Source organism: Odocoileus virginianus, chromosome 2 (genome assembly GCF_023699985.2).
Source record: "Odocoileus virginianus isolate 20LAN1187 ecotype Illinois chromosome 2, Ovbor_1.2, whole genome shotgun sequence".
NCBI classification, from domain to species: Eukaryota; Metazoa; Chordata; class Mammalia; order Artiodactyla; family Cervidae; genus Odocoileus; species Odocoileus virginianus.
Genome location: NC_069675.1, coordinates 3,654,972 through 3,682,868, shown reverse-complemented (window position 1 = coordinate 3,682,868; position 27,897 = coordinate 3,654,972). Strand labels below are relative to the sequence as shown.

The following is a 27,897-nucleotide window of genomic DNA, read 5'->3' as shown; positions in this document are numbered from 1 at the left end:
CTCATCCAAGGTCTGGCCCGCTCCCCGCTCCCCGGGGTTCTGCCAGGGAGCCTGGAATCAGTCTGTACGTTGAGAGGTGCTCACCAGCGTTTTCTTCCTTTCTTGTCTCGGAGACTGTTTTTCCTGAGACCGACAGATACACACACACAAACACATACACACAAACACACCTCCATGAGTTTAGAGTCCCATAGAAGGCATGAAGAGAAGCTGTCTCCTGGCATGGACCCCCATGCTGGCCCGATGCAGAGAGAGGGACTGCCTTCGGGGCAGCACACGGGCTCGGCTGGGAGCCCACAAGCCCTTTCCCAGGTTCCAAGACAGTGAATGGAAGTCCTGAAAACAACCCGAGACTCAACTTCCCAGCAACCTAGGCAGCCAAGGGCTAACTAGATGAAACTGTATTCATTTCTTCCTCTGGGACAATAATGTGACATTTTCTGCACCCAAGAGGTTGAAGGGCCATCCTCATTATACTGTGCAATTTTAAAGTTTATTCCCAGCAGCTCTGCCAGGTGGGCAACGTAGTTCCCATTTCTCGGGTGAGGAAAGCCAGATATAGTGAGGTCAAATAACCTGCCTGAGGGACAGAGTCGTGACTTGAACAAGAGCAGTCCCAAGCCGCTCACACCGAAGCCCATATTCTAACTTATTACCCAAACTTCTTGGGCATAAGCATTGGACAAATCTGGGGAAATGCTTACCTGGCTTCCTGAACATCCATGCCTTCCCAGACTGCCCGACCACCTCCCCCATGGCGACCCGGGACAAATGATGCCAATAGGCTTAGCGTCCCGCCTGGGATGTTCATTTTATATAACTGAACGCTTTGAGTTACTCACTCTGACAAATGTCACAGCTTTGTTTGCCTTTCCTCACCTGCTTTTTGTACACATCCCCTCACATGGTGCCTGTCTGAAACCTGCTCACCAGTGCCCCTTCCTTTGGGGAAGCCAGGCTCATTGCCTTAGAAACATACCCCAGGGTATGTGACCACGTGAGTTTTCCCTTATGACGAAACATGAAGCAGGAGTCATTCAGTGTTTTTTAAATCCAGGTCTCTATTTTTCCTGTGTAAATATGAATGTAGGCAAAATTAATAGTTAAGGCTTTTAAAATACGTGCATTTTGGTAACACGTTGCTAGTTACATTGTGCTGATGATAAGAGCTTGGATCACATATTTCTTTAATAGTTCTTTGAAATTTCTTTTAAAAAGTTAAAATGGTCAGATGATCCATAGTAGAAACCAGAACAGACCCATATAAATCCAAAATGCATACTTGAAAAGGCAGCAGCTTCTGTATGAACTACTTTATGTAGCATGTGGATTATAACTTAGACCGCAGAGACTCCAAGGTTTCCAAAGGACACAGGGGCATCTTGTCTGAGAAGAAAAGAGGACAGGAAGAAAGAGGAAGAGGAGGAAGAGAAGAGAAGGAAGGAAGGGAGAAGGGGAGACGAGTTCAGAGAGAGGAGCAGGAAAACCTGCATATATGGCTTCTCTGCATCAGGAGACTGACTTGTCTTTGGGTAATTTACAATGTGTCTGAAGCAGAGGATGGACCATTAAGGTAATCATTCACAGTCATAGAACCCAAATCTATAGATACCTTCTAAAATCTTAATGCAATATTATATACCGGATTAAACAAAAAGAGCCAGGTCGACACTCTGCACATTTTTGTCTAAGAGCTTTGCCTCAGGATATAATTCCAAGGGAGAGTGAGGCTTCCTGTTCCAGGGTGCAGGGACAGTTTGCAAAGATATGGCCTAAGGGTCTTGCCTCTTGAAAGTCCTAGTGGTCAGCTTGTTTGCCTTAGGACCCCATTCCGACCTTCAACCTGGGAAACTTTCCCCTCAACACGACTCTCCCCTCCAGGCCAGAACAGGCTGTCCCAGGACCCTAACTCAGGGACTGGGACAGAGGCTGTCTTTGAAGCCTGTTGGGGAGTTAGGAGATGTCCCTTTCCCTAATGGAGATGCTCTTTGCTGTGAAACAGATTCTGGTTTCACAGGAGTTGATGGCAGGACACCTGGATTTGCTTCTCAGACTTGAAATGGCCTCAGCTGGGATGACCTGGCTTCATTCTTTGTGCCTGTCACGGCATCAAAGAGCACAGGAGGAGATACCCAAGTCAGAAATATGCCCAAGCTGTCTCGTGTATCCAATGTGAGTTACCACATGTACTCTCACCTTCTGTTACCTCTCCCTCATCCAGAAGTGGTGGAGTGAGGGGCAGGAGGGGCGGGTAAGGAAATAATATCCCATTTACAAAAAAATGAAGTTCAGGAGTCTAAATATTCTCCATGGATTAAAAAAAAAAAATTTCTGCGCTCACATTTTTACATCTTGACCTGGAGACATCTTACACTTCACAAAATCCTGCCTCACGAAGCGTTTCTTGTGGAGCTCACAGCAATCTGTCACTTAACTGGGACAGACAAAAAGAGTCCCATTATCTAGATGAGGAAAATCAGGGCTCTCTCCCAAGGCCACACAGCTCACAGAGGGTAGGGAAAGCTGGAATTCAATCCTGGCCGGGCCCCGCGCCGTGCAGCCTCGCGCCGACCGTGACCCGGGGAGGCAGGAGACGGACATCTGTGTCTTCACTGCTGACTGGCCTCTGTTTGTAGAGCATCCCCCTCAGGCGGGAGGCCCGTCTTCACCTGGCTTTCCAACTGGCTGAGCCGCTGCTTCACCTTCATCTGGGTGGCGTTGTATTCCGCCAGGAGCCGTGCAAACCTGGTCTGCAGGGCGTCCAGGGAGGCCTCGAGGTGCACCACCTTCTCCTCGATGTCCTTGGGGTCTGCCCCGGCCTTGGCCAGCTCCTCGTCAATCAGGTTGTCCTTCATGAGGATCTGCCGCCCCTTCTCCTCCAGTGCCTTCTTGGCCTCGGGGTACTCGGTGAGTGCCTCCATCAGGTCGTCCTTGGAGAGGCAGAACAGGTCCGAGTAGCCGATGCTCCTGATGTTGGCCGTCCGGCGGTTCCCTGACTTGCTCCCCTTGATGTTCAGGATGCTGATCTCCCCAAAGTAGCTCCCGTCGCTGAGGACCACGAACTGGGTGATGCCGTCCTCGGCCACCACGGCCAGCTTGCCCTCCTTGATGATGTACATCTCCCTCCCAATGTCCCCCTTCTTGCAGATGTAGTCCCCAGGGCTGAACACCGCCGGACGCAGCTTCAGCACCAGCTCCACCAGCAGCCCCGCCTCGCAGTCCTGGAAGATTCGGACCTTCCTCAGGGTGTCCAGGTGCACATTGATGGCGATCTCGGCCTTCAGCTTGTCGGGGAGGCTCTTGAGCACCTCCTTCTCATCCACTGTCTTCTTATTGGCCCACAGGTAGTCGAACCAGCGGATCACCCGTGTCTCCAAGTCCTTGGTCACCTTGCGGAACTGCATGTACTGCTTGATGGAGTCGATCTTGGCCTGGAACTCGGCCCGTGAAGCGTTCATGTTTGAGATCATGGAGCCCACGTTGCCCACGATGGTGGCAAAAATCAGGACTCCCACCAGGAAGTCGATGACCACAAAGAGATACTCCTCGTCTTTTACGGGGGGTGGGGTCTCCCCAATGGTGGTCAGGGTCAAGGTGGACCAGTAGAGACTGTAAATGTATTTTCTGGAGAGGCGCCCATACTCTGGGTTTGAGATGTTTGGGTAGACCCAGGAGTCGGTCCCGAAACCAATGAACTTGGAAATGGCAAAGTAGATGCAGGCATTCCAGTGGATGATGATGAGGATGTACAAGACCAAGTTCCCAATCCTGAACATGTTGGGGTAGTTGGTCCTTGTCTCTGTGCGGTCAAAGAATTCAAAGAGCCGGGGCAACTTCAGTAGGCGGTTGAACCTCAGTTCTGGGTAGTTCATGCCCAGCTTAAAATAAGCCAGGTCTGTGGGGACCAGGGACAACATGTCCAGCTTGAAGTGCAAGGTCTTCGTGTAGTGCTTCCACAGCCGGTTGGCATCCGTGACCATCAGGCCTTGCTCCAGGAAGCCTGAGGAAGAAGACCGATCACGTGGGCATCAAAGAGGCTGCCTGTGTATGATCACGGCCCACAGAAAGATATTTTACCTTGTGACTGCACAAGATGTGGTATTATATATATATAAAATAGAAAAAATTTCCAAAAACCATACTCACGATTATTACAGGAAATGTGCTCTGGTATTTTCTATCAGATCATCTAATCTATTTTATTCAACTAAAAATACAGATCAGTTAGGTAAATTTGAATGTGGATTGGGTATTTGATAGTAGTGAAGAAAGATTATTAAATTTTAAGAGATAAATGGAAGTTATATTTTTAAAAATGGGTCCTGGTTAAAGCTACATGCTAACATGCTTACTGTCTGAGATTCACTTTAAAAAAACCTCCATCCAAGAACAGAGTGTGGGAGGATAAATGAACCAAAATTAGCAAAGTGTTGAAAATAGTTGGAGCTGGATGAGGGTACATGGGGATTCATAATAGTGCTCTCTCAGTTTTGTATATGTTTGAAAATATTAACAATAAAAACTTTAAAAACACTGGTCATAGCCTCGCAAATTGACTTTACCAGTTACTAATGGGGCATGACCTGTCTTTTTAAAACCTTGCCCATGGGACTTCCCTGGTGGTTAAGATTTCACCTTCCAACACAGGCAATGTGGGTTCCATCTCTGGTCGGGGAGTTAGGACCCCACAGGCTGGTCACTTAGTGCTTCTGGGCCCTGGTTTCTCAAGCAGTAAGATGGAGATAATCCCACCCCGCGCTTCTTGTCTCCTGCAGCAGTTCTCACGAGAAAACAAGATGTGCTTGGAATGCTTTGTGTATTATAAAGCTGCCCAAGGTTCTGCTGTGATCTGGTGGTGTTTGTATCCACAACCACGGCACAGTTTTTAGTGTAAAAACCTTGGAAGTGACAAGCAGGGCCTCTGCCAGCTTATGTGATGTCTTTGTGCAAATCAGAAAGAGGATCCTCAAGGACGCACAGCTTGGAGACTGAGGCATGGGTGCGGCTTTAGGCCTGGCTCACAGCTAGAGGTGGTCTTGTTACTGACTGGGGTCCTTGGACTCTTTAACCAACAGAAACTGGTGAGAGACCAGACCAGGAATTCGAGCATTCTGGGATGCAGGCAGCAGCAGCACTAGGCCGTGAAACGAGTAACAGGTGTCCTTGCTCGCTCCCTGAGGGTGGGCTGCTTTCTTAAGGGGGGTGGGGGTGCATCTGTGGGTTGGGCTGGAGGTGTGGCTTAGGTGATCTGTATATGGGGATAGTTATTTTTCATTCCTTATAGATCCTTTGTATTCTGTTGCTGCACAAGCACTCTGGTAGAAGGTCCCAGGTCACAGGCTCTTAATCTGAAGGAAGTCACACCCTCCTAGGCCCCGTTTCACATTTTGGTTCTCTGTATATTACACCTACTCTAAAAGCCATGGGTAACATGCCCTGGCTCTTCTGACTGTCCAAGAAGAGGAACCCCAAGGGCTACTGTTCTGGATCTCCATGAACCTGTCCACAGGCCCAGGCCCCCCCACTGCTGCATGCTGTGGGATCTACGACCCTGGGCCCTGGCCCACTCACCTGTCCGGGCTCGGACCAGCACATCCAGGCCATAGAGGATGTCTGCCGAGTAGTCCAGGACCAGCCAAAGCATCAGGTGCTCGGACTGAAGCTCATCGAAACAGGCCCTAAAAAAGTGCAAGAAGGGCAGTGTGGGGGAGGGCCAGGGTGGGCAGCAGTGCTGTGCTACAAACTGGGCTCAGTTCATCCCAACAGCCCAGCCGGGCTGTTCCCCAGCACCTCATCCCGGCCTCGATGAGGGACCTGGGCTCTCAGAAGCTTTTCTGCCTCGAGGTCACAGAGCTCCTAAGAAGAGCTGAGACTGACACCAAAGAGTGGGCCCTGTTGTCTCTTGACAGTAAGTGATATGATGGCCCCTTCCCCATACTGGGGGGAGGGCGGTTTTTCCAGGCCTCAGTGGTAGAGTCACATGAAGGGGTTAGAACTTGCCCTTTCTGGGGCCAAATGCCAACAAAGATACTACAACTTCTAGAGATTAACAATGGAACAAGTCATATTTGCCCCCTGCAAAACAATAGCTCACCATGCACCCCAAACGGCTCAGAAAGCCCAAAGCCCCGCTCTGGGGTCTGCCCCCCGGTGGGGGAGGTTGGTCCAGACTGGGATTGACATATACACACTATTATATATAAAATAACTAATAAGACAACTAATAAGGACCTATAGTATAGCTCAGGCAACTCTCTGTATGACTTATATAGGAAAAGAAACTAAAAATCAGTAAATATATGTATATATATAATAGGCTCACTTTGCTGAACACCTGAAACTAATACAACATTGTAAATATACTATATGCCAATAAGAATTAACAGAAAACAAAAAAGAAAGCCCAAAGCCCATAGCCAGCGGAGAACACCGCCTGTTACCTACACCCCCGCCCTGCAGGTCAGCGCAGGAGTGACCCAGCCCTCCCACTTCCCCTCAGGAGAGCAATATCTCGCTCTTGCAGCTTCCTCCTGCAACTCAATTAGGAAGGCTCCAGGGTGCCAGGACCTTTGCTTTGATCTCAAACACAGGTCCCCACGGGTGCTCCCTCTGTTAGCCCTTCCTTATGGACAGAGCCCTGGAGGAGGGCATGGCCACCCATTCCAGTATTCTTGCGTGGAGAATTCCACGGACAGATGAGTCTGCTGGACTATAGTCCGTGTGGTCGTGAAGAGTTGGATGCTGAGCGACTGTGGGCAGAGAAACTGAGGCCCGTGCAGCCGGGGGTAGCGCCTGGGGACCCAGAGCTCCGTCCCGAGCTGCCCCGCCCTGCTACCTGCACACAAGCAGACACCAGTTGTAGAAGACGGGCGCGGCGATGGCGGTCAGCCAGTGGTAGTACATGTTGCTGGAGGGGTCCACCACGACGCCGTCCTGCTTCTTCCTGGAAAGGCCCACACAGACAGCACAGCGTGTTGGAAGTCTGGACGCTCTGGAGGGGTTTAGAGACCTGGTCTAGCTTACAGACCCCAGGGCAGCTGTGGGCCGCAGCAGAAGAGAGGACTTCCCAGACAGGGTGCTGTCAATCTCCGCGGGGGTCACGTGGGTGTCCCTATAGAGGGCCTTCTCTGCCAGCCCCAGGAAGCCACGGTAACTCTAAAACCATGGTGATGACATTCCCACGTGCCCCGTGGTATCATCCAGGCCCTCCAGGGTGCCAGGGAGGAAAGTGGAGCACTGTAATGTTGGAACCACGTCAGGGAAGCTTTGGGGAAATGCAGCTTCCCAGGCCTGCCCAGACCCCTCCAGGGCTGGGGTGTGGAAATGTGCATTTGACTATCGCCCCAGGCGGTTCTGAGGCAGCTCCTCTCTGGACTGACCTTGGGATCCCAGGGCTCCCCTTCAAGAAGGTGCTCTGTCCACCTCACTAACTGCATTTGTGCAGATGTTCTAAAGCCTCACTTCCGAGCACTGGGGTCCTGCCTCCCACCGAAAACCACCAGCCTGGGAATCACTGCACTTACATCAGCCCAAGACTGAAAGGAAGAAATAGCTTAGGGTGCTTTCTGCTTTCATTTTCAGGATTTTCGGAGGGTTAGAATTTATAGTTGGTACTGGAGATCTTTTCTTTGGGTCCACCTGTCTCCTCCCCAACACCAACTCCCCACCGTGCCCACTAGGCCTGCGGGCCTGCTCCTGCGCCCCAGAGGACACCCTGGGTTGCCTTTCTGCTTGCACCTGAACTGAGCAAATGCAAGATCAGTTTCTCACTGACAGGGCTTTGGACATTCCCAACCACCAACACTCATCATCACTGGGTTTGAACTACAGTTTGTGAACATGGTATTTTCTAGCGCCTGGGAGAGGGGCTCCACACACCCCACGTGTGAAGATGACGCCTGGTGGGCAAACAGAACGCCCCGGGAGAGGGCAGGCTCCCAGGGAAGCCCCCAGCTGCTCACCTGGGGCTGCAGACCACCCCGCCTACCTACAAGCCCCACTCTGAGGTCCCCGACTTTCCCTGCAGAATGAGACCCTCACACGAGCTCAGCAGGCCTGATCCCTGCCTGAGATCAAGTCCTTTTCCATAGCCCTAAGCAGCCCCTCTCCAGGGCTGACCCCGAGGCCCCACGGGTCAGCCTCTCCCTCCTCCCCGGAGAGGGACCAGGCGTGCTGTGACCCCAGAACTTCCCCTCTTTGGGGGCAGTTTCTCTGAGTACTTACTCCTCTTTCTTGGGGTTTTCCTTTTTCTCTTCCTTTTTCTCTTTCTCCTCCTTGTTCGCCTTGTCACTGGATGACACAGGGTGACACTTAGCAATTTTTGAATACCATGGGGAGCGGGCAGGGCACAGTGACCGAAGGAGGGGGTGTGGTGCAGGAAACTCATCTTTCCAGCACACTGGGGTGAAGCGAGGTTGCTCATTTCAATAATAATAATAATGTCAGGAAGCTGGTGCACAGAGAGCTCAGGTAACTTGCCCAAGGTCACAAAGCTCTCAGTTAGCTGAGCTGGGGTACAAATGCTCTTAACCAGTACATATCTTAAACATATTGTGTGTATGTGGTGCTAGCTGTAAAGAAACTGCCTGCCAATGCAGGATTTATAAGAGACGTGGGTTTGATCCCTGGTTCAGGAAGATCCCCTGGGGAAGGAAAAGGCAATTCACGCCAATATTCTTGCCTGGGGAATCAGGGAGCCAGTCCATGGGGTCACAAAGAGTCAGACATGACTGAAGCAACTTAGCATGTATGTATGTATGTATGTATGTATCTATTTATCTACCCATCTATATTCTCAATACACAGACCTAGAGAAAACTTGGAGGTATATTTGCTGATATGTGAAGAGGGGTTTCTCTGATAATGGGGTTCGATTATTAACATAGAGTATACTTTTGTGGGTATGTGCTCATGGGTGCTTTTCTGTTTCCAAAGTTTTTGACAATGAACATATTAATAAGTTGAGTAGAAACAAAAGTTATAACCAGTGAATGAGAAGCGCAAGTCACCCCGTCCTCTGGTCTCTTGAATCCACTGGTCCTTCAGCAGCGGAGTCTTAATGCCAAAACACCAGCAGAGGGCGCTGCCCACAAGCTCATGGGGCACACAGCCCTGCTGGGAGTTTAATCAGGCCAGGCTCCGTCACCCTTGTTCAGGATGTGTGGCCTGGGTTACAAGCTTCGGCCTTTCCTCTGGCTGCCAACCTGCTGAGGCCTGGGGAAGACCCTGTGCCATCCAGCTGTGTCCCGGAATGCACCCAGCACTGACCCAGGGGGCCTGCACAGAGCTACGAATCGATGGTGGCTTTGAGAACAATTTGATCAGGAGAAAGAAATTTTCAGAACCCATGGACTAAGTGAAAATGCCATAAATGTGGTGGAAGAGTGGGGGAAGGTGCCCATAAGAATTGCTTCTGCATCTTTGTGCCCAGGTGGCCCCATTTGGGAACAGTGCTCAGTTTTGTCCTTTGGTCCTTGGACCCATGGTATGAGCTCATCTGAAAAGATTTATCAGTGCCTGATGCAGCCAACAGCATGCATCCCCATCCTTGCCCACATCCTAGCCCCAGGTCAGAGAAGCCTGGAGACCCACCCACAGGACCTCTGCCCAGTCGGGTGTCCTGAGTCTTTACTCAACTGCAGGACTTTCAAGGGTGTTTGATGTTAGGTTTGCCTTGACATCAAGCACATTTAGAAACAGCTATCATTTTGCAGATTAAATCATTTCGTTTTTCTGACATTTGGGTCTCTGGATTTGATGTCCCACTTTATGTAAACAAAATGCAACTGAGGGTGAGGAATGGATTAGGAGTTTGAGATTAGGTCAACTCTTAGTGACCCCATAGACTGCAGCCCACCAGGCTCCTCCATCCATGGAATTCTCCAGGCAAGAATGCTGAAGTGGGTTGCCATTCCCTTCTCCAGGGGATCTTCCCAACCCAGGGACTGAACCTGGAATTTTGCATTGTAGGCATTACTGCTGTCTGAGCCACCTGGAAGCCCTTCTTTTTCTCACTTCAGGGAAGAAATGGATTAAGAGTTTGGGATTAACAGATGCAAACTATTATATATATAGCATGGATAAAGAACAAGGTTCTACTGCATAGAACAGGAACCTATACTCAGTATCCTGTGATAAACCACAACGGAAAGGAGTCTGAAAAAGAATATATAAATATATAAAACTGAATCACTCTGCTGTATACCAGAAATTAAAACAACATTGTAAACTTATTTCAATTAAAAAAATAAATTTAAAAGACAACAACAACAACCAAAAACCCCCAGTGCAACTAATGTTCACGGAGGGAAACAGAAACAAAAAGTCTATCAGAACAAAGGGAAACAACAAGAAAAAGCCTTGGCATAGCTCTCTGTCAACCGGAGGTCAACAAATTGGCATTTTTTGCTGATATGGTCCTCCTAGGCTCCAGCTGAGACCTCCCCTTTCCCTACCTATCGCTGTGGCGTTCCACAAAGGAGGGCTGGAGAACGGGGCACACATGCACACGTGTTCACACATATAAATGGTCACATACACATACACACTCCCGAAAGCCCAAAGGCTTTTGGATGGTGTTGCCAGAATCACTCATCAAACTTCTCTGCCAGCTCAGCATCAGGTGGTAGGAAGCAATCGCAGTGGGCCAGTGTTTCAAGAGGTTGTTCTCTGGAAATACTTAAATTTCCTCTTTTCACTGATTACATCTTGATCATGTCCTCCAAAGAGGCCCAAATTAGCCTTAAGACAAGAGCATTCCCCTGGCACACAGGAGCTTGAGGACGTAGAATGAAAAGTACATTCTTATCATGAAGGAGAAGATCCACTGCTCAGTAAAGAGACCCCAGCTTTGCACCTTCAGATACATAGCAACAGAGGGTGATGGCACTGAAAATGTTTACCCATCCAGCTCCTTCGCTTTATAAATAGAACAATGCAAGACACACAGAGAAAAGAGGACCTGCCCAAGGAAGTCACACAGAATAGGTCCCTCCCCACGTGTGTCCACGGGGATGGGTTTCCAGTGCCAGGAGCAGGGTTCTAGCACGGTCTGGTGGGTGTGGCAGAAGCGGCGGGCCTAAGGAGGGAGACACGGCTGGGTGTCTGCAGGAGGCTGGGTGTCTGCAGGAGGCTGGGTGTCTGCAGGAGGCGGGGAGGGGGAGGGGCAGAGGTACTCACTCCTTCTCTGAGTTGTTGCAGGTGTTGGTGTTGTTCCTGGCCAGGGGCCAGTCACTGTGGGGAGGCAAAGAGAATCTGAGCTCGGCCCACTTGCCGGGGACCTCTTGCCCTCAGCCAGTTATTCTGGGACTCCCATCCTCTGTCTCCTGGGCCTTTCCGCACAGTTTGAACACAGGGAATTGTTATTGTTGGGGACAAACTTTTCAGGTGTGACCAGTTTGTGCTGGTGAACGCCTCGGAGTAGAGCAGAGGATGAACACGTGGGTAACGTGAGGATTCTGAATAAATGAGGGGTACCTCTTTGAGTCCCATCCAGCACCCCGGCCTCAATTCCTCTGATGTTTCAGCACGCGCCAGGCAGTGCACCAGGCGCTATGGAGGGCACAGAGATGGCCCAGCATGGTGCCTGCCTAGGGTGCTTCTGGGTGAACAGGCTGAGTGCCATGGACCGAGGTGGACAGAGTTAGTGGCAGGGACGAGGTTCTCACAGGGCCCCTCCCTCAGACGCCTCATCACAGGCGTTGCTTCCCATTCTTAGGGCAAAGAATAGACAGGGCAGAGCTACCCCAGGGCTCAGCTCATCCTTCCCAGCCCGGTCCCCAGCATTTGCCCTAAAACTTCAGAGCCCACTACCCAGATCTATGTGAGAATCTTGTAGAAGGTGGTTTGCACCCAGCGATGTTTATTTGAAGCTGGATTGGGCAGTGCTTGATGATGTTCTTTAGGAAAAGGCGTGATCCTCGTGAGCTCAACTGCCAGTTCACGTGTGTGACAGCTGGTTTAAGAAAGCCAGCCTGAATCACAGGGCTGGGGGGAGGCTTGCCTGTCTGTGGTCACTGCAGACCAGTCACAGGACAGGAGGTCTGGGGGCCAAAGCCAGTGGCTGAGACACTCCACACTCAAGGCACCTCTCCTCTGATGTCGAACATCTAGCCAAATACCTTTCTGGTACTTCTGCATGCCCCGCCCATGCCTCCCTCCTTCCATTCAGAATGTGGCTCTAATCGCTTTTTTCAGGATTAATTTAGATCATCTGAAAATCCCCTGAGGAATCAAAACTGTGCTATTACAAAGGAAAGTTTCGGTTTCTGGGGTGCAGTGGTATGTGATTGCCACACCCCTGTGCCCATAGTCTCACTGGGCCAAACCCATAGGAGAACTAAGACCCATTTCTGCATACATTTTGCTTTGCTAATGGGACTTGGCCTTGAAAATTCAAGGTCTTCTTCCACCAGGAAGCCTCCCTGATTGCTCTGCTCCCATCCTGCACCATCGCATTCACCCGCCCACCCTGAACCTTCCAGTGAGTTAACCACGCATTGGTGGCAAGTTGGGGCCTGGCCCCGATGGGGTCCTAGGTCAACCCTCCACTTATCTGGTCACACAGGGAAATGGACAGTCTAGGGTTCGTCTCCATGAATCTCAAGTTAAGGAGAAGACAGCTTGATCAGTTAAGCCAAGGAAGTCTTTGCTTGCCCAAAAGGAACTGAAGCAGTTTGTTGACTTGCTAACAGACCTCCTTCCCTCCCTACCCCTTCTCTGCTTCCTGCACCCCACCCCCTGCCACACACCACCATTGCCCTACCCCGCTTCTCCGTGTTCCCTTCTTCCTGAGCCTCCATCCTTCCTGTCTCTCTGGCCCAGCAGTGACCAGCACGTGCGCCTTGTGGTCCTAGAGCTCCCTAACAGGGATGCTCAGCTCTGGGGACCTGGAATGGCCCTGCACATGTCCAGCACTCAGGTCCTCCACAGCACCCTTCTCACAGCCCAGGAGACCAAGGGTTTGTTGTCCAAGCTCGTGTAAAACAGCAGCCCGGATGTGCTGCTCCACTGGACCTCTGCCTCTCAGCCAGCAACTCTCATGCCTTTCCCCAGCAGGGAAGACTAACGAGGCCTCCTAATGTCACTAGCAAGACATTTCTTTGAACTCTCATATTTTATCTTAAGCAAGCTTGTACATCTTGCACATTTCACAATGTAATGCATAACCTATAATAAAAATACCCCACCCCCCCCCACCGAATTAGGAAATAAAACTGAAGCTCCGAGAAGACCCGTCCTGTTTCCCCTGAAGCTTCAGAGCCTTCGCTCCCCAGGGGCTTTCTCTGCCTGTTTGAGGCACCGCATCTGAGCCCTTCTGTTCCTTTGATGCAGAAACAGCATTTTCTCAATCAAATTACATAGGGACTGTCGGTTCTGCAACAACCATGCTTCTTTTTCACCCTTCTTTTTATGTCTTTTAACTCCTGGCATGACCTAGAGAATTCAGAATAAAGATCTTGTTCAAGCCCCCCTTCCCCTTAAAGCAGGTTCTGAGCAAGTGTCCTCCTGTTTGTGAGGCTGAGAGGAGGTCTGCTTCCCCCGCAGGCTCACCTCTCCTGCCGCCACGGGCTCCTAAAGAGACCGTCTGCTGTTGAGCGACTACTGATTCCACCCGTGGTGGCTCAGTGGTCTCCCACTGGCCAGAAGCTGGGTGCTTCTCAAGAGCACTAGAGGGGAGGGGAGGGGAGGCAGCAGCTCTGTGTGCGGAGGGGCAGCAGGGCATACCAGTCTAGCCTCTGCAAATTTCTCCGCATGCCTGCACCCCACAGAACCAGACACAGCTCCCCGCTGGGTAGGGGGCCAGGCAAGGTGCGCTGAGCCCTTGTTCTGCAGACCCTTCTCCTAACGAAAAGCATCCCCCCCCAGACCCACCTATTGTCCCCTCATTGTTCTCAACCTAACCTGGGGTTGGAAGGTTCCCCTTGAAAGTTCTAACCAACCTTCAGATCTTTTCCCCAGAAGAATGCACCTATACCCATCCATAAAATTGTGGGTACCATGCAGGTACTCCCCGAGGCTCGTGGTACAAAAGCCTCAGTTTTCTAGCAAGACAGGTCACAGTGCAGTGTAGGATGAGGGTCCTTTGATGGAGAGATTGGTGAGGCCAACGTCCTGGAAGTGTGATTCCGAAAGCACCATCACCAGGGGGTGCTGGGGGGCTCTGCGGAGGACAGGGTCAGAGCTCAGTTGAGGCTGGGGCCTCAGGTTAAAGGGTTTCATCTCCTTCAGGGCTTCTTGAAGTCTGATGGAGACACTTAGAGCATGCAGTGTACCCCAGAACAGACCCTTTCTTAGGGAATGCCCGGGCACCGATGTTCCAGGCCACATGCTGGGCGAATCCACACTGGACCAAATGAGCAGCAAGTGCTTCCAGTCCCATCTGGTACAGGTGGCCCCATCTCCCTTACCTTCTCCCTCTGTCTGGCAGCTCCTGGCTGCCCACATTGAACTGGACATGGCTTTCTCGGCTGGACACCTCTTTGAGCTCGGCTCCGCTGAAACGCTCCAGGAAAGAGTTGGGTCTCTGGTCCTCCTGGTGTAACTGCCTGGGGGTCCAGGCACGGAGCAAGATGATGAGGCGTGACAACCTGGAAGGACAGATGGGCAGCCAGGGCGAAGTAGAAGGACGCGGACCCCCCCCCCCCCCCCCCAGAGGGTGAGGGCAGGGGAAGTGATCCCAGCAGGCGGCAGGCTCAGGTTTGACCCCACCCCTGCCCCCATTCCCCAGAATTGCTTCTTCCTCCCTCCTCTGCCACCTGGGATGGAGCTTCCTTCAGAAGGGATACTATTTTCATTGTGGCTTTGTCACTTTAATGCCTAGACTCCATCAAAGGCATGATCTTTCCAGTGTGACCTTAGCAAGTTTATCCGCTCAGTTTTCCTTTTGCCCCATGTAGAGCTCTTTGTTATGACTGGTAAGTAGAGGAACAGTAAAAAATACAATTTCCAAATAGGAATAAAATTCAGAACAAGTTTAATGGAGCACGCACCCAGATACAACCTAGGTTCTTTCCCCAGTCCTTGTCCTATGAATTGCTTTTCATACAAACTCTTATTTTCTCTCCTGGCCTGTGGAGAAGTCCCTTTGCAATGTGCACTGACCTCTGTCTTGGAGCAGACCTGGTCCAGGCCTCAAGCACCTGAACCCAGGCAGCCCACATGCCTAGAGCTCATCTCAGCTCCAGCTTTCCTGTAAAACCTTCCCTCAGCCCCACCTCCTGAGTCTCAGCAGTGGCAGGGGGATTTGGAGGAGGTGCAGGGGGTGGGGGGAGTTTGGGCCGAGAGATTCAACTCTGTTTCTTGGTGTCTGGCTTCCCTGACTTGGCACCCATGGTACCCCAAATCTGTTCTGAGCAACCTGGTATGGAGTCATGAATTGTCACATACCTTGATCCCCATCACACACTTGTGACCATAGCCTAAAAATAAATGCAGCAAAGGAATATCCCACAAACAGAACAGAGAGGCTAATAGCTGCTGCTGCAGATGAATGTCAAGGTGCCTGCCAGGCCCAACCTCTCTGCTCTGACACTCCGCCCACTCAGGTCTTCCCTCTGCTGAGGGGTGGAACAGAGGTCATACTCCCTGGAGCTCCAGCCTTGGCCAACAGGCTCAGGGATGGGCAACGGATGACTGACCCACAGAGACTCAGTCACTCAAGCCTCTGAACTAAAAACCACTTCAAGATGGGGTTGGGTGTTGCAACTCAGGATGGTATGGTGCAGGCCATTTTCACCCTGTACCCACTGAGGTGAGGGCAGAGAAAGCCAGAAGTGGAAGAGGCAGGCAGCACACGGATCATGAAATGCTGCTAGAGAAATAAGACAGGGAAGGCGGCTGCCTCCCCGGGGCCCCTCATCAGCCCCACCGTCTCCATTTCCACGAGGTGGCCTGGGTCTTAGGTTATACCAGCCTTGCTCTAGCCTTCCCCTTTCCATCTGAGCTGGTTGAAGGTGTTCTCTTCCTTATAATCAACAGGCCTCAAGAGAGCATTTTATTAATAAGATGGAAAAAAACCACTGCATATCACTTAAGTGCCCAGCTACAAGGAGCTAGTGAAATAAATAATCCTCCACCATGAAAAACATGAAGAATAACTAGAGAAACTAATTTTTTTGAAATACTCTTAAGCAGAAACTGTAAAAAACACTACTGTATGAAACTCTGGCTTTGGATGAAAAAAAAAAACCTCAGTGGAAGGAAATCATGAGCCCAACATTTGCTGACTGTCTAGTGTGGGCTCCACTGCAGCCCTCATGTTACTAGATGCATCTTCAGACAAGATCTGAAAGGTGAAATGACGTCCTCCAGGTGGTACAGCTATTGAAGCTGGAGAACAGATGTCATCAGAATGGAGACAGAGCTCAGAGCCGAGTTAATCTTTCAAATGCTTTTGCAAGGATGTGAGCTATGAAGTCTAGACACTTAGGACTGAGGACCTGCCAGGGGCTATTTCAGACAGGGCCGCCATTGCCATCTGCCTGCCACTGTGGTCCACCCTATAGTCTCACCTGGCTGGCTGGTCTCTTTTCTGAATTCTTTTCTGAAACTTCTCTGGTTGGTGGTGTTTTTTTTTTTTTTCCTGAATTCTTTCAGAACTGAACATGTACCTTGATATCACTTTTTATGAGAGCAATTTCAGATAAAGGCAGTTTTTCTTAGATTTTTCTGAGCTCAGAACACCTGACCCAAGAGGAAATTACTCCCTGATAGATTTCTGACTCTGCCTCTCCTGCCCCTTTCTTCTCCAAATCTGCAACCCCACCCTCATCCACCATTTCCTCCTAAGACTTATCTTCTTTCTGCCTCTGTCTCCCCTTTCCCAAGCTAAGGGCCGAGACCAGTCAGTTACCTGGTGGGACCCTGGCTGGTGAAGGAGCTTTGTCTGGATTCAGCCAGTCCTCTAGTCTCCATGGCAATGCCTTCCTGCAGTTCTGACGATGTCTCCTCGCATGGCAAATGGGTCCTAGGAAATCAAATATGCAGCAAGAGAAATTGATTTCCAGCTCATCCACCTCTTGGACGTGTTAAGGACTGAGATGGCCAGATGCTCTGCTTAAAGAGGAATGCTGCTGTCAGAGATCCTCACCCCAGGGCTCTACACTTCAGTTTATGCTCCAGCAAATCCTGACTTTTAGGATAATGTGACCTTTCCTTTATGGCAAGGAGGCCACTGTCCATAGCCTATGTGAAAGGGGCAAGCCAGCAGTAAATGGTCCTTATTAGAGCATCGAGGGCAGGGCGTTGGGGTGGGGGAGGTACCATGCCTGCCTCTGGAGCCAGAGCAGTTGTTTCCACATGAGGATTCCAGAACAAGGATTTTGGTTCACACACATCTCTGCATGCTGAAACCCTGTCTTCTAAAGCCAGATCAAGGGCCGCCTCCTTCAAGAGGTCTTCCCTTGCCCTCTGTCCCTGTGTGTATGTGCTGCAGGAAACCACTGGTTAAGAGGAGGGTCCTGAAATACTGTAATGAATTGGCTTCATATTTGTATAGTGCTTTCAATGAAAGTCCACTTCTGCTGTGCCCTTTCGCCAAGGCAGGGGCGGAGGACCTTCCCTTGTGCAATTCAGGCAAAAAGACTGAGCATCAGCAGAGTCTGGTGTTTGTTGAATTTCCTGGAATAAGATCTCTCTGTTGGGGCCTGTTTTCCTTTCTTTCCCTTTAAAACTTCCTGGGGCTGAAGTCTGATCAGCCTGATTAAAAGCCATTCCAGGCAGTGGCCTCTAAGGATTTGCACTACATCCTTCGAGTCTTAAAGAGCCCAAGCAAGACAAATTAATTCGATCACATGACCTATTCCAACCTAATCAGCCTTCTTAACAAGGTGGCAGCACGGTTGAAGAAGTAAGCAAGAATTACTGTCAGGGTACAGGCTCTGGGTCTCCCCAGTGAGTGATCAGAAGTCAGAATCCCACAACCCAGCTGCCAAGCTGCTGCCTCTTCCTTTCTGCAACAGCCCTGCTGTCTCCAGCACAGGGGGAGCTCACTACCACACCGTGGCTCCTCCAGGCGGTCTCTGCTCAGCCCTGACAGCCAGCAGCTTCTTCTCCCCCTCAGATTCCCCATATCGAGGATGCATTTTTTTTTTTTTTTTGCTGAAAACACACAGAGTGATACATAAAGTATCTGCCATTTATTGACTGCTTACTGTACGTCAGCCACATGCATTTTATCACTTAAATCATATAGCAACGTTATAAGAGATGAAACTGAGGTTCAGGGAGATTAAATAACTTTCCCAAGGTCACATAGCCAAATGGCAAAACTGAGATTTGAATGCCATCCCATCCCATTTCAAAGCCTGCTGTCACCCACTCATGAATCTGCCTTCTGTATCTTCTTTTTTTTTTATGTGTTTACTTTATTTTTTTATTTTATTTTTATTTTTTAATTTTTTATTTATTTCCATTTATTTTTATTAGTTGGAGGCTAATTACTTTACAACATTGCAGTGGTGTATCTTCTAATTAAAGCAAAAGTTGAATAGGACATGGCTGAGGCAGATGGCGACTGCAGCTATGAAATTAAAAGACGCTTGCTCCTTGGAAGAAAAGCTATGACCAACCTAGACAGCATATTAAAAAGCAGAGACATTACTTTGCCAACAAAGGTCCATCTAGTCAAGGCTATGGTTTTTCCACTAGTCATGTATGGATGTGAGAGTTGGACTACAAAGAAAGCTGAGCACCGAAGAACTGATGCTTTCGGAATCTGGTGTTGGAGAAGACTCTTGAGAGTCCCTTAGACTGCAAGGAGATCAAACCAGTTCATCCTAAAGGAAATCAGTCCTGAATATTCATTGGAAGGACTGATGCTGAAGCTGAAACTCCAATACTTTCTCGACTTGATGTGAAAAACTGACTCATTGGAAAAGACCCTGATGCTGGGAAAGATTGAAGTCAGGAGAAGGGGACGACAGAGGATGAGATGGTTGGATGGCATCACCGACTTGATGGACATGAGTTTGAGCAAGCTCTAGGAGTTGGCGATGGACAGGGAAGCCTGGCGTGCTGCAGTCCATGGGGTTGCAAAGAGTTGGACACGACTGAGGACTGAGCTGGACTGAGGATGGAGTTCTGTAGCATGCCACTAGAGACATGACTCTGACTCCCCTAGCTGCACTATGTGGGCATGTTTTTGTTATTACCAAAGCACCTAATCGAATTCTCTCTCTAAACTCATAAGAGACCACTCACACCTCAACCTTATACATATAAGAGACCCTGTCAGGACTTACCCTGACAGTGGATAAGAATCCATCTGCCAATACAAGGCACATGGGTTCAGTCTGTGGTCCAGGAAGATTCCACATGCTGCAGAGCAACTAAGCCCATGTGCCACAGCTGCTGAGCCTGCGTGCTGCAACTAGCTAAGCCCGTGAACCTAGAGCAACGGCAGTGAGAAGCCTGGGCACCGCAACAAAGAGTAGCCCCCATTTGCTGCAACTAGAGAAAGCCTGCACACCAAAACGAAGACCCAGTGCAACCAAAAATAAAATAAAAACTAATTAATTTAAAGAGAGAGACCCTATCAGAGGCCCTGCTACAATTAGGAAGCTACAATTCCCTTGCCCTTCTAATATTGTGTACCACAAAGCTGGGAATGCATGTTCCAAGGCACCGGGTCAGTTGCAGGAGGGGGAGGCAGGGAGACAAGTGAATCCATCTCTCCAATCCCTGGTTCCGAGCAGCTGGCACGCCTGGGAGTGGGGAGCTGGAGGTGGGGGCAGCAACGGGCAGCTGGGCTGGAGCTCTGCACAGCCTGTGTGCCTGGAGGTGGTCCCCAGGAAGAAGGTGTTCTGTCCTCACCAGCTCCTCAGGGAGTTCCAGGCACCAGGCAGTCAGCCCAGCATTTCTGCCTAGTCTGGTTTCTGCTAATTGTGCAGGAGCACATCCTGAGAGCAGGCTTACTTGCATCCGCAGCAAAGGACTCCATGCCCATGACATCAGAGCTTGTGGGTGAGTGAGAGGGGCAGAACTCACCCCAGATTTCAAAGCAGGCCTGCAGCTGGCAGCAGTGAGAGCCACTGCATGTGGCCTGGACCCATGACGTCCCCTGGAAGGGGCCGCAGCAGAATGGGGGACCTGGAGGCCGGGGTTTGAGTCCCTACCCCAACACCTATTAGCTAGGTGTCCTGGGGGCTTGTCACTTACCCTCCTGAGTTTAATTTTCCTGGTCTTCAAAAAGGAAACAAAGGAAAAATTGATTCCATGATGACTTGTTCAAACACCCAAGTCCCAAAAGGTACATTTAGTTGTGAGGAACAGGAAGGGTCTTATATGATGTAAATTCAAGGCACCCAAGGGGCCGTTTTTTTCTGGATGCATCTCCCTAATTGTTTCTTGATGCCCAAAGTTCTACCCTGATATCTTTCTTCTAGCTCCAGAATCTCTACCCTTTTTAAATGCTTGGGGGATATCTAAATAATAGCAAATCCAATGAGTTACTCCTCAGAGAAACTGATTTCACAAGGTAGACAGAAGGGGAGATGGGGTAGGAGGAGAGGAAACAAATGTCTGAGGTGACATGTTGAGTACCCAAGGACACACAGGTACTGCTGAAAGGGAGAACCTTCTGGCAATCACTGCAAGATCAGCGATTCAGAACCTCGAAGGGAAATACAGAGGGTGGAGACTGGGAGCCAGGCCCCGTCCTGCCAGGAGCTAGCTGAGGACTTGACAGGCCTCAGGCTCTATAGAACGAGCAGATCAGGCCAGGACAACCTGACTAGGTCTCTGTGGTGATGCTACCTCCACAGGAAGAAGCCCTGTGAAGCTGGTAATTAGCAAGAACAAGGACAACTGGTGAAACACAAGAAACTGATTGTTTTGAAAGACAAGGCTATTTTCAACGTGTAAAGCTCATCTTCTGTGTTTGTTTATACAGAGGAATTCATGTCCATGAGGTGAGGCTTTTTTGTCCCTGGAGGAAGCAGAGGTTCTCATCAGAATGTAAACGGGTAATTAACTTTGTGCTCTGTGGATCTGGTGTCTTCCTCTAGTGACCTGGGGGACATGTGAGTGAACAGAAGTGACCTTTAGAACAAGGGTGGAGAGCAGGACACATTATTTTTCTTCTCCTCCCAAGCCCCGAGGAACTAGAGTGACAGGCAGGCGCTGCCCCAGCCGCATGTGACCAGGGAACTGAGGTCACTGCATTTTTGCCTTCAGTTCTGGGGAAGCAGGTGGCAAATGGTTTTCTTTTGTGATAATTGCTTTGGGCTCTGCTCAGGAAGCAGCACGAAGAAGTCTCCTCTTCTGTAGGACACGACCCCCTCTGCCCAACAGCTCATCTAAAATAGCCACACCAGGAGATTGCTCTGGGGGTTGAGGTGTCCTTGTGCTAGCTGTGACTCTCTGCAGCAGGTTCTAAAGTCTTTATTGCATTATCTGCAAAAACATGCCAGAGAGCTCTTAAATAATTGAGTCAATGAAATAGATCTAAATAGAAAGAGCAAAATGCAAGATATTTTTATTTCTGGTCTTTTCAAGGTATAAATTTAATTTTTTGTTGTTGTTCAAAGGAAACACGGTGATCCTTCCTTATGGCTCTTCACTAGCAAAATGATCCCAGTGCTTTAAAAGAGAAATGGAAACTGGTCTCTAATTTGGTGAAAGAGCTGGGAAGAAAGATGTCTCAGGGGACAGGAAGGTGATATCTTCCCTCTCTGGGGGGCCCTCAGCAAAGGGCCAAGCAACACACAGGTTCCCAGCACAGCTGAGCTACATCACTGAGGATGAAGAATGATTCACATTCAAGGACACACAGTTGTAATTATTTCTCCAAAGGCTTTCTTAAAGGATTGGAATTTCAAGGCAAAGATCTATGATTCATTCAGATTCCATTTCCTCCCTCAAAATAGTGATTCAAACTTAAAAAATTTTGTGACTGTGTTAAAGTCCTTTGCTGAAATATATCTTACAGGGAAAACTGGTCTGTCCATAGACAGATGTTAGGCTGCCCTGAGAAGCAGGGGAGGGGCCTGGACGCAGCTTTCTGGCCCAAGGCTGTACCATCCCCAGCATGAACTCCTATTCTCAATCCTCAGTGATGCTAAGGAGCCATTCTGGAAACTTCTGTTAACCCACTCCTGCTTCTGCGAGATAATGCTTCTCATGAAGGAAGCTTTTCTCCTCTCTCTGTTTGAGATCTCTCTAGTGTTTTCATGGGATTCTGCACTAATCTGTCAACAAGCTCTTACCACGTGTGCTGCTGGGCATACATGGCCCCCAGTGGGGCTCAGTGAGACTCGGCTGGTGGTCAGGTTGAGACAGCCTGATGCGGACACAGGCAGGAAACGGCCCGTCCAGGTGTCAGGGCAGCTAGGGCTACCGGAGGTCAGAGGGGTCAGAGAAGGCTTCAGCCTGGGACACAGAGAAGGCCCATGGAGGTGAGCATCTCCAAGACCAGCAGGGAGCGGTGATAGGTGCTTACTGCATGGCAGGGGCTGTGGCATGAGCTTTACTCTGTTTTAACCTCACTACTGCTCTCTGAGGTCAGAACTAGCATATTTTGCAGATGAGGTAACTGAGGCTTGGAGCTGTTGGTCAGCTTTTCAGAGCCAGTTTTCAAACCTGGCAGTGTGCCCTTGAGCCTGTGCTGTTGGTCACCACACTGGCCTGGGGATGCAGAGCAGGGGAGGGGAGGGCATGGCATCACCCGGGGGAGAAGGCAGAGAGGACTGACCAAGGGCAGCATCTCAGAGCCCCTGCTGTGTGGCGGACCCATTCTCTGAGTGTGCGTGGGCCCAACCCGAGCTCACAGAGAGGCTCTGGGAAACCACAGGCTCTTCAACAGCCTTCAAACCAGGCGGGGCTTGCTAGTTGAGGCAGAGCCGGGATGAGTCGGGCAGAGCTGGCCTGTGTGGTGGTGGTGTGGGTCGAGCAGGCATTCTGGGCAGGAGCCCCAGCCCACCTGCTGGGCCTGCCTTCTCTTGACTCTCCCATTGAGAGAAGCCAGACAGACCCCAGGGAGCCTGGATCCCAGAGATGCCCTGGCTATGTCCTGCCTGAGGCAAAAGGGAGCAATGGGGAGAAGTTCCACGCTGCTTCACATGCTCCTGATCCTGACAGCCTCTGTCCTTCTCCCCAGGGCCCAAGATCCTAGGAGCCTCATGTCTGCAGGGAGCCTGACTTTCTTGCTGTGTGCCATGCTTGGACCTGTTTGTTTGTTTGTTTGTTTAGTTGCAGCATGTGGGATCTACTTCCCTGACCAGGGATGGAACTCAGGCCCCTTGCACTGGGAGCGTGGAGTCTCAGCCACTGGACCACCAGGGAAGTCCCCATTGGGCCTTTTTCCCCTTTTACTGCAACCCTCTTTGAAGCAATCCTCTTTGAAGCAACCCTCTTTGAAGCCCCTCTTCAGCCTCTTCTTCAGGGGGTTTTATAAGCTCTGATGTGGGAAAGAAACTATTAATATACCAAAGTTTTAATAGCAGATAACTGTCCTAACAGTGTTCTTTTTCCTTTTAAATAAGGGCAATGACTTAAGCTAAAGGAAGGAGCCCTCAGTTGTGGAATACAGATTTGACCGTCAGCCAGTTAGCAGGGAGAGATTTGAGTAGGGTGAGAATTTCTGATGCCCCTGAGTCATATAAAATTTCCTGGATCTCAGCACCAACTTGCGAGAGTAGGAGGGAGTAAACATCTGTTGGCATGCTTTGAGATTTTCCTTCCTTTGCCTGAATCCCAGAAAGTGGGGATCCAAAGACTACATGAGTTTGCAGTGATAGGGAAACTATTGTCTGTCACTCATAAGCAGAGTTTGCTAAGGACCTGGGACAAAGAACCTGGACACAAAACAATGAAATGTGCATCTGAGAGAGGAAGAGACATATACGGGTGAGTGAGGAGAAATGATAGAGGAGGGCCAGGGCCACGGATGCAAGGACTGAGGGACTGTCGTTGCATTTTTGGGCCTTAGATAATGTGCAATTTGCATAGGTGGGAGAAGTTTTCACTGCTATATCCATGGGACAAAAATAACATTAATATTGAAAATAAAGTTTCTTCTGATTTAACTCAATCAACTCATTGACAATTTAAGAAGCATCAAAAAAGTGTAAGTCCATCTGTACTAAATAGATACTCCCATTTCCCAATGCTGCTCCATTTCACAGTTGAAGATTCTGAGGTATAGAGGGTTTAGTGCATTTTCCCAGGTCTCCCAGTAAGTTAGAAACGGGGCTTGAAGTAGAGGCCTCAGGTTTCCAGGTGACTGCCTATGTCGGACATCATCGATGGTGCTGATGGCTTTGCTGGCAGGCCTGGACCCTTCCCCCAAATCCATGAGCATGACTGAGTCCTGACCCTCCCCGGGAAATGAGGGGCAGGGCACTGGATTGGTGCTCCACCCCAGTGCCCAGGACAGTGACTGGTGCAGACAGAGCCTGATAGACAATTGATGTCCACAAGGGATGGTGTGGCATTGTGGGGATGTTTTTACAGGAGTGTTTAATCTGCTGCGTTTTAATCTTCATTTTCATGCCTTCCAAAAGTTACATAATTTTTGGAGCATTTTCCCACATCTCTAAAATGAGAATAAAAACTATTTCAGTGTGGGTTGGGAGGAGTCATGCAGTTAGAAGGAGTGCTGTGAACAGCCTCCGCCCTCCAACCTGTCCTGCCCACAGACTAAGGCATTCTTTCTCCCCAGTCAAGAGCAGCTATGGGAACAACCTGTTCCAGGCGTGAAGTTAAAGCCCATCCTACCTGCTGAGACCGGTTTCAATGCAATCCAGATCTCTGTCCGTGGTCCTGACCGAGGGGTGTGTTCTGGTGGGGTGGGAGTATTGGGTGCTAATCTTGGCCATCTTCTTGCTGTGTCACATTCCGCCCCAAGGTGGCTGCTGAAACATGAACATGAACCAGATACGTCGTCAGGACGAGGAAGTAACTGAACACCCAGCTCGTTTGGGAGGGCTGCTCCCCAGACAAGCCCTGGCACATATGTCCTCGTCCATCTCTCTCACAACTCCTGCCACACTGTGTTTTAGTTGGCTCTCTCTGGGTTCTTGTTCCCATTCAGAAGCACAAAAAAGGTCTTTTACTCCTTTGTATAAGCTGCATGCCAAGTACTGCTCAAAATTAAATGCTGATCAAACGAATGAACTTGGTATCCGATGTAAGAAAGGTAAACCCTCATGATTCTCTTCAATGATGCAATGTCCCTCTTAACTCTGACTTTGTGGTGGCTCGGTGGTAAAGAATCCACCTGCCAATGCAGGAGACACGGGTTCAATCCCTAATGCGGGGAGATTCCCACATACTGTGGGGCAACTGAGCCCGGGTGCCACAACTACTGAGCCTGTACTCTAGAGCCCAGGAGCTGCAACCGGGCCCACATGCTGCAAATACTGAAGTCCGCACCCTAAAGCCTGTGCTCTGTAACAGGAACAGCCACTGCGATGAGAAACTTCGTTGCCTCACAGCAGTGAAGACCCAGCAGAGACAAAAATAAATAAACAACTTTTTAAAAAGTAAAAAAAAAAAAGTCTGGCTTTGTCATTTGCCTATGTTTACCTTATTAATTTTGCACATTTTATAGCTCCCTCAAATCTTGTTTTAAAACAAAGCATAAAAAGCCTAAATACTTGACATTTATAAAAACCTTTACAACAAGATGTTCAACCCGATACACACTTCATCTCATTTAATCCTCAAAATAACCTCATCAGACACATACAATTTCTGTTTCCATTTAAAGATGACTAAATTGAGATCCCAGTGCTAGAAATCTGACCATGAATACTCTCCCTTCAGCAAACAGTGGAAGGTGCTCCTCTGATCGATGAGAAAAGAAAACTGATGTGAGTGCACAGCTAGCATGAGGGAAACAGAGACAGACCAGTTGCATGATTTCTGATCAAAATTCTGCAGGAGGAAAATAAATTCCTGAGGCTAGTTTCTCTGAGGCAGATGAGCACAGGCTCTCTTGAGCAGCCGCACGGCTTGAGTGTGTCAGAAGTCAGTTGAGACCACTCCAGAGAAAAATGGTGATTTCCAGAAATAGCCCAGTGGCTCACTCCAGAACTAAATTAACTTCATATCCAAAGGAAGGTCGGTGCAGGGAGCCCAGAGCACTGCACCAAAGTACTCAATAGAGATGTGGTCCATGCTCATCACAAGTTACTCAGGGAGGGGAAGCTACAGGCTTAGACAGTCCTGGTTCATCTTTGAGGTTTGATAGCTTAAGTCCATGATTTAATTAAAATATTATCATTTTTTCAATAGATAAAAGATGGTTTTGATTTTTGAAAACTATGTTCATTTATGTAACTTAGTTTCTGGCTGACCACAGGAGATACAAAGAAATATAAGACAAAGACAGTTTTCAAGGATCTAAAAAGTGGGGCCGATGACAGATACCAAAGAGTCCTGCTGGTTGTATCAAGAGCTTGGATTCTACTCTAAGCCCAGCAGGAATGTGGTCAGATGTGGAAAGGTTATTCTGGCTGCAGTGGGGAGGATATATTCAGGGAACACGAGCAGCTAAGTATCTCAGGGGAGAGACCATAGTTGCCTGAACTAGGTTTGTGGTAGTGAATCAAATATAAAATCAATTTAAAAACTGAATGGATAGGAGCACGGGGCCATGGTAATTGATCGAGAATAAATGAGGGAGTCATGCTGCCACGACTGCGAGGGTGTGGGGTTGGTGCTGCTGCTGACTGAGGCGGGGACTGGGGAAGGAGGAAGGCAGAGGAAAAGAATGTTCCAGTTTGAGATATCTGCAGGAACTGTGAAGCCAACATCTGAAACAAGAATCCCCCATTAAAGAAATACGTCTATAATGTGAAATCCTACGTCCCGTGAGTTTTGAGCTGAGCCCTGACTGTACTGTTACGTGACAGGCAACACGCTAAGAGGTAGGGTTTTGTTAGAAAACAATATGCAGCTTTGTCCTCAGGGAGCTTACAGTGGGATCTAGAGAACCTCTTAAAGAAGTCTGGGACTCTGTTGAAAACCTATTAAAATTGCTCTTTGTACATTTCCAGGAAAATTGTACCAGACGAAGAAAAATCTCGATGCCCCCAGTCTGGCCCTTTCCCTGAACCGCCCCCTCCACCCTGGGCTCCAACCCTGACCTGGATGCCAGTGAATGGAGGCAGCACTTCTGGGCCCTCACAGACCTGCCCACTGGTGAGAGCTCCTGCATGCCAGGCACAGGGTAGGCGCTTGTGTAACACTGTCCTTTAACCCGCCCGGCTGCCTCCCTCTTCCTTCCCTTTTCCAGTGAAGAAACTGGAGAGGTGAGCAGCTTCCCTAATGTTGTTGCTTGCGACCTGAGCCAAGATTAACAAAAATCTGATTCCAGCGCCTGATCATGTAAAGTCTGTGGGTAGAAAAGAACTGGCATTGTTTTTTGGCCTAGGCAATAGGGCCCCTGCCTGGGGGTCCCATTCTTTAAAGGACCCACTCTGACCACTTTCCAACCACAGCCCATGACCAAGGGGACATGCCCACCCAGAACCCTGCCCCCTGCCCTAGGCCATGCTCTGGATGCCCTGGACCCCCAAATTCTCTGCCCAGCACGCTGTGACCTGGCTCTAGAGCCTGCTGGGGCCTCTTCCCAGGTCTGTCTTCCTGAGAAGTGTGTCAGTGTGCATGCCCTTAGACTTCCAGGTGGCTCAGGAGGAGCTGTTTGTGAGGGAGGGTTAAATGGAGCTTGGAGGTGTGGGCAGAATGCCCACGTGCATGTGTGAAAGTCCCCGCCCCGTGACTTGGGATAAACCCACAGGGAAAAGAAGGGGGCAAACCATGGATGGAGACCAGAGATCAAATCTCCCCATGCTGCCATGTTCTGAGGCCACTGTGACACGTGTGCAAACCCAGAAGTGCTAGATTGCAAACCCTCCTTGGGCAACCCTTGGCTGATAGAACCCAGAACCAAGG

General features: G+C 49.7%; 1 protein-coding gene across 5 annotated transcripts in view; it reads right to left on the bottom strand.

The window, feature by feature from the left end:
- Positions 1-1,041: 1,041 nt before the first annotated feature.
- The window catches only part of CNGA3 (cyclic nucleotide gated channel subunit alpha 3), a 38,701-nt gene continuing 11,845 nt past the window's right edge, over positions 1,042-27,897 (bottom strand). For 3 of the 5 annotated variants that reach the window (XM_070474647.1, XM_070474646.1, XM_070474645.1), the window contains exons 2-9: positions 24,715-24,851; positions 16,853-16,966; positions 14,409-14,588; positions 11,179-11,232; positions 8,224-8,289; positions 6,836-6,943; positions 5,572-5,678; positions 1,042-4,000 (exon numbers count right to left, since the gene is read on the bottom strand). In XM_070474647.1, coding sequence (XP_070330748.1) covers positions 2,610-4,000; positions 5,572-5,678; positions 6,836-6,943; positions 8,224-8,289; positions 11,179-11,232; positions 14,409-14,588; positions 16,853-16,966; positions 24,715-24,815 — 2,121 coding nt within the window. In that variant the 5' untranslated portion in view covers positions 24,816-24,851 and the 3' untranslated portion in view covers positions 1,042-2,609. The remainder of the gene's footprint in view (positions 4,001-5,571; positions 5,679-6,835; positions 6,944-8,223; positions 8,290-11,178; positions 11,233-14,408; positions 14,589-16,852; positions 16,967-24,714; positions 24,852-27,897) is intronic. The other 2 variants (XM_070474648.1, XM_070474649.1) reach the window with 2 other exon arrangements.